Below are 7,098 nucleotides of genomic sequence, written 5' to 3'. Positions count from 1 at the left end.
AACAAATTATTTCAATTTGGTCACAACCCAAAACATTTGCCAAATAACAAATACACCATTGTTATATTACATACTGTACCAGTGTTGCCTTGTCAAACAATAAATATAGCAGCGTTACGCTACATAATATTCCAGTGTCATACCGTGAAGTACAAGATGGCGGCCGGGGTACTACGTGGTGGCCCCTTAGGGCTGCGTGCTCTGCTGCTGGATCTCGATCTTCTCCACAGTCATGTCCGGGTTCATCGCTGTGGCCTCCTGTGACACAAACATGGGTTTTAGGGTACAAGCTACAAGGTAGAACTCACTGTGTCGAGTTACAGAGGATTCATGGAACAAGGTATAAAGTAGAACCCTACGAGAGAGTACTACTGGGGGATGCTCCAGCTCATTCTTCAGGGGTAGCGGCGCATTTGCGGTCGACTTTAGGTAGGACTTTAATCTTATGTGGGGGTAATTGGTGATGTTCATAAGCAACAGTGGTCACTTACTATCGGACTGCATACTCGTTTCCTGTTCCAATTTGATATAAAAAAGTTTTTTTATATTTTTTTCTTCCGCCAGGTATGTTAATTTATTATTTTGATTTCAAATTTTTATGGCTTTTTTTCATATGGCGACATCTACTTATACTTTTTAATATATTTCAAAAAATGAGATTGTGCCTTCGGCCGCTGTATGTATGTACGAGTATGTATGTTTGTGTGTCCGTGTGTGTATGTTCTCTCCAATTTGGGTGGAGTTTAGATAATATAAATTTTGATTATATAAATTTGACTAATATACATAGCATAGTTACCTGTATGGCCTCGGCGAGCGCGCGGTCGTGGTCGATGGGGTCGCCGTCGGACTGGATGGTGATCTTCTGCTCCACGCGCGTCTCCACCACGCCGTTGCGCTCCGTCTTGTACTGCGGACACGGATTAGAAACATAGCATAGATTAGTAAAGATTCCTCACTCCTAACAAGAAAATGTAACCATTTGACAATTGAAATTCTCACTGTCATCTATTTTCGTGTTCGAAAATTATTATAAAAACATGTAGTTTTTAGAGCATTTACGAATGAAACGATATTTCTACGCACTTTTACTTCGATTTCATGTTTTTGCACCACTTAACTGCACATGTCGGCATTGTTCCGCATAAATTACATGACAACCATTAAATGGCTGACACATTGTCTGCCATTTAAGCCATTTAATGGCTTCCTTCAATTACAAGGCGGATATCTATCTAAGGAGATATCTCTACTTATCTATGATTCTAGCATTTACCTTGGACGTTTTTTTGTAATGTTCAATTGAAAATGTAAAGGTGTAAAGAATTTTGGCAATATTTTTTAATAAATGTCACGTACTACAGAATAGGGCCTCTCCAGAATAGTCCCTCGGCAACATATCGCGCGAACAAACGAGTGCCGAAAGGCCTTTTTTTCTTTTTTTTTTTTATATTTAACCTAACGATAAGGCAGACGGGCTACCTGATGGAAAGCAGTCACCGTCGCCTATGGACATTTGCAACAGCAGAGGAGTCGCCAATGCATCGCCGGCTTTAAATCATCGCCGCTTAGCCAGGCCCTAAACCTTTTTAACGCCGCGCGGTGGGTTCTTTAATATAAAATCTTAGTCAGTCGTGTTCCAGCAACCGTTGAGTCTGCATTTGTATTTCACTATGACTAGGGCCAACACATGTATCTCGCGTTTTATTACATAAATAAACAAATGGCGGTACTCACGGTGATGGTCTCGACGGTGCGCGTCTTGGAGCTGATGGTCTGCGAGGACACCACCTCCGCCTCCGCCGGCACCTCCTCCGCGCTCTCCGTTATTTGGGGACCGGTACTCGTCTGAAAAAACATATAATTTAAAAAAAAGGTAGACAGAATGCCATAAAATAATAGAAATTCGTCGTTTGAACTTTGAAGGCACAGTTTTTATACTGAGAAAAGTTTAACAAATTCTATGACTTATTATTATTAATTTGTTTAAAGTTAAAAAATATCGTATTAGGTGGCACGGCATTTTATTAGGATGATAGGAAGATGTGTGGCGCTTACACATCTTTGTGCCCCATAACAGCAGTGTGTAAAGAGAGGCGTATTTAAGAATAATGTGAAATAAGCCAAGGCGTTCAAACTAAGTCTTCAGGGGTAGCAAAGCATTTATGGCTGACCTCAAGTAATACTCTTACCTTGTCTGGGATTAATTAAAGATCCCCATGGTTGGCAGTAGCCACTTACCATAAGGTGGACTATATGTTAATTGATCATCATATAATAAAATTAATACAGGTCATATCATAGGTCAATCATATTAATATTACAGATCAATATATAATATATTATACTGACATATAAATCATAGTAGATAGAGTTACTCACCCTAGTGGTAGCGCCATGGACCATGCTGCCGAACGGTGCGTTACCAACCACCGTCGAAGTTGTCGTGGTCGTGTACGAGCCCGGCTCCTGTAAGCGTTACAACAACTTTTAGGATAGGTTAGGTTAGGTTTATTACGCGTATATTTTGTATGTCACTGCGGTGACTTGTTTAATATGATTTATCTTTAAAAAGCTGGAATGGTATAGCAGGAAAATCAATTATACAGTTATTTATCGATGTATTTTTCAAATTTTGCTTCAAAGCAATTAACGATGTCATAATAATTTATTTAATTTAATATGTAAATAAGGGTTTTTTATTTTCAATTTTTATGTCAAAGATAATTTTATCACATACATTTTTGATATCTAAATGAAAATTTACTCTACATCGCAATTTAATTGAATATTTAAATAAAAAAGTGAAATTTTACGTGTTTCTTCATTTAATTTCATATTAAAAAATGTAATATAAACTTGTCATACCTATGTATATGACAAAAACTTGACTACCCATTCTCTTACCGTAGAACGCTCATAAAATGTATGTACATTTTTGTTTAATGCAAATCCTTTTAATTCCGCCGGCGTTTCTCGTAACAACAATAATTCATTGATATCAACGTACCCAAACATATAAAATCTGAGTACAAACATCAACAGAACAGAACAAAATGAAGTCTTCTAAAACTTAAGAACACCAAACATATCCTATACATGCAATATCATTTGAAAGCAATCAACATACGCTCTATACGACATGCCACAAGACTGCTAAACATCCATATTCGTTCAACTAACACAAGTCACATGTAAACCACCTGTATGATATTCCTTGTACCTGTATAAAATATTGCTAAAAAGTTAATATAAACATAAATGTTATCTGTAGTGTTTGTATCATGACTATTAACTAAAGTACAGCACAGCTGTAAACACTGTCTCGTGCTCACGGTGTGGCGGGGCGCGCGGGTCAGTATCGCGAGAGCCAAGGGCGAGAGCGGACGGCCGCCTGCGCACATAGTGAGTGGTCGAGCCAGTGCATCACGAGAATAGCAGTACATATACTACATTATCTATATGGTTTTAGTCAAAAATGTTGAATGCTTCACAATTCTTGTGGAATAATTAAGCATTCCATATTTTTGACAGTAAAGAAATAAGGTGCTTATCGTAAGCAGCCGTTATATGTATATATTTTATCTATTGCACTAATGTCAAAACTTTTAAACTTTTTTTTTTAATAAAGTTTTTAATCAAAAATTACGGCATTTCTATTTGTCTCTACCGCGAATTTGTGAACGAGAAACATACACAAATGCTGTTATCTTCGATTACTTCACTCATTACGAATACTATGTCAAAATTATATGTTATTATAAAGCCAGTACCAAATACAAAAAACACTATGAAATGAACACTAACTTTGAACAATTCATATCATTACATAATATGATGAATTCATTTTAAATAATATGATAAAGCCGTTTAACAATAATAAAATGAAGTACTATATTAACCACATACAGTGAAACTTGGTTAAGTGGGACCTGGATAAGTGAGAAACCTCCATAACTGGAACTCATGCTGAGGTTCCAACACTTTGGCACTGAATTACCTCTGCTAGTGGGACGAGGTAAACCTCTATATCTGGGATTTGTTCTTTCGATTTATCATCATAGTTACCTCTATAACTGAGACAGCGAGTAAATTTTATATGCATAAACCTCTGTAACTGAGATAACATTGTTTGTTTACTCATTCTTATTCTACCCACAAATTCCACACGTAATTCCAAGTACGTAAGTACAAATTTTGAGCTTCAATTACCTTCAGTTTTAGTTTCGCTTTACTATCATACAGATGTTTATTTGAAAAATGACAAAACGAAAGCTACAATCGTTATCATTACGTGAAAAACTGAAGTTAATATCCGTTTATGAAAGTGGGAAGACACGCGAAGAAGTTTGTGCCGAATTTAATGTGCCACAATCTACTCTTTGTAGAATAATTAAGAGTAAACATAAAATTGAATCACAATGTTCTGAAGGACAAGGAAAACTAAAACGTGTACGTTTATCAGAATATCCTGAACTTGAACAGTGTTTGCTAACAAGATATTTATTTATACCTGTATATCTGAGACACTGGGTAAGTGGAATACCTCTATAAGTGAAACGACATTGCAGGTCCCTTGATGTCTCACTTAACCAGGTTTCACTGTATTAAGATTTGAACCTTAGATGACTTAGTTCAACGACCAATTTCATAATGAATCATCCACAAACAAATACTGTAATGACGAATAAAGAAATATATTCACTTTGCACGATAAAATACATAAATTCTCACAGAAATAACTGTTTGATTTTCTAACAAAAAATTCCCGCTAAACGTATTTACCAACGATCACAGTATGTACATATTGTACATCCTTTTAAAAACCCATAGAAAAAGAAATGATTTAAGGTACATTATAAAATACAAATCTATATCACCTAACTTGCTGCTTTATAAATAAATCACTTTAACATTAGTTTCCCACCTACAAATCTCACCGCCAATCCCGACATCCCTCCTCCGAGAATTCCCCCACCCAATTCCCCACTTAAACAAAATACTCACAGTGATGAAGTAGTGTCCCTCGCCGGCACCCTCGTCGAAATCGATCGGCGTGCCCGAGTCGCCGCTGCTCAGCGAGCTCTCCGAGCCGCGCCGGGCCAGCTGCCCCGCGGTACCCCACACACAAGGCAATAGGGAATAGTGGTGGGGAAATGGACCCCACGGTACCACACGCAAAAGGCAAAGTGGGGAAATCGACCCCATAGTACCCCATACGCAAGGCAAGAGGTACAGGTGGTAGGGAATACACCCCACGGTACCCCATACGCAAGGCAAGAGGTACAGGTGGTAGGGAATACACCCCACAGTACCCCATACGCAAGGTACAGGTGGGAAATGGACGTGGAGTTAGGATGACACGTGGTCGTAATGGTATGGTTGTAATGGATGGTAATGACGTGAGTTTTAGACACATCGAACCGAAAAATATTAAAATTGTCAGAATTAACGATCGGGTTATTAAAACACACAGTATACCAGTATATTGGTTACGATAAGGATTACAAACAAAAGGAGTTTATGAGGAACACAACAGAAATGTTTATGATAAAAATAAGAAAAGAAATGAGATTTAAAATAAGTTTTAGATTGAATACCATTGATATTGGTAACACGGTAAAAATAACAGTCGTCATAGACGATAAAACAAAGATGAATCAAAAACAAATAAATAATAGGGAAAAGGACATCAGAACAATTTATGAATTTTACATACGTGATTCAAAAGGAATTAGGAAAACAGTAAAAGGGGTACAAAACAATAGTTACATAGCAAACAATAAAATGATATCACAATACACAAGGGTATAGGGGATGCAAGGTTTCATGGTGAATGTTACCCCCATAGTTTCGAACGATGGTATTTTAGTGCACACAGCATGCCGTAAGGATCCGGTTCGTCCGTTGGTGGTGGTCGTAATGGAAAGGAGAGAAAAAACTTCGGATTAGAAAACAAATCAAGTCATGCAGGAGTCGGCATCTTTTTCACTGACCGACGACGCGCCGAATTCAGAAATTGTCGAAACATGCCAATAGATTTCAAAAGATATTTTGTATTATTTTTATTTGAATTTAAAATGTAATAAAATGGTTTACCAATTTATATAATGAACATTGAGTCGCTCAATTAGCATGCAGAATTAGTTCAACAAATGCATCATAAAATCAGAACCACATTTCTTCTTTTTTGACTGATTTTAATAACAGAATAGTTACGGTATGTCAAACGAAGTAGACCGCAGATATCGTTATTTTATTTTTAATATAGACAAGACAATCTCGAATTCAGCGAGTCGGTGATGAATTCATTACTATACTTAATTTTTGTCATTTTTGTATATTATGCATGTAAGTGTCGTGTTTGTATTCAAATTACCAGCTAAGCAATGCTGCGATAAAATTCTGCCAGTGAAAAAGCTGCCATATCAGAAGCCAAACAAAAAATAGTAAAAAACCAAACGTTAAATGAACCGGCTTGGGTCAAACCAAAATTAATTCATGCCAATGATCATGAGATCGCTTGTGCATATGTCTCGAATGCTTCTTATAGATCTAAAATGCTCTGAGAATGAGTTTAACGGTTCGGTATTAGGTACGGTCGTGTCAATTACCTGATCGCCTGTAGTGACTGTCGTTTTGACCTCTTGCGTGAGGACCCTCTGTTCCTGCCTCGTCGCGGATGACGTCAGAGTGTGCGCAACGGTTTTCTCCTCCATCTGCTGAGTTTTCGCCTTCGTGTCGAGGTCGTGGTGAGTGGTCGCCGTCCGCGTGGTCACCGCTCGCGCGGTCACGTACGGGCTCTTCGTTTCCATCGGCTCTAGGCTTTCCGCCTACGGTTAAGGGTTAGGCTAGCATGCTTTTACTATTTACATGGTAAACGAATCTAGCTAACACTGAAGTTACTACGGAAGCTTTCGAAGCTTGTATGATAAAACGAAAAATTGGCCACACACATTTAAAAATGAAATGAAAATTAGGTAACAAAGAAAAAAAAAAGAAAAATACTAAAAATTAAATAAAATGAAACGACAATTAATTCAAAGGGTGGCGTCTCGTTTGCCAGTTACTGGAATAGAACGAAAAGTATGAAACGAA

General features: G+C 37.6%; 1 protein-coding gene across 1 annotated transcript in view; it reads right to left on the bottom strand.

Moving 5' to 3' along the window:
* The window catches only part of LOC140756572 (protein 4.1 homolog), a 116,992-nt gene continuing 109,894 nt past the window's right edge, over positions 1–7,098 (bottom strand). Inside the window, exons 14-19 of the mRNA XM_073092098.1 lie at positions 6,615–6,833; positions 5,008–5,106; positions 2,383–2,469; positions 1,738–1,848; positions 800–910; positions 1–258 (exon numbers count right to left, since the gene is read on the bottom strand). Coding sequence (XP_072948199.1) covers positions 187–258; positions 800–910; positions 1,738–1,848; positions 2,383–2,469; positions 5,008–5,106; positions 6,615–6,833 — 699 coding nt within the window. The 3' untranslated portion in view covers positions 1–186. The remainder of the gene's footprint in view (positions 259–799; positions 911–1,737; positions 1,849–2,382; positions 2,470–5,007; positions 5,107–6,614; positions 6,834–7,098) is intronic.

Source organism: Epargyreus clarus, unplaced genomic scaffold (assembly GCF_041222505.1).
Source record: "Epargyreus clarus isolate Ecla_fem2 unplaced genomic scaffold, WU_Ecla_fem_2.2 ptg000035l, whole genome shotgun sequence".
Lineage (NCBI taxonomy): Eukaryota > Metazoa > Arthropoda > Insecta > Lepidoptera > Hesperiidae > Epargyreus > Epargyreus clarus.
Note: the sequence above shows the minus strand (reverse complement) of the source record. Positions and strands in the feature narration are given on the sequence as shown.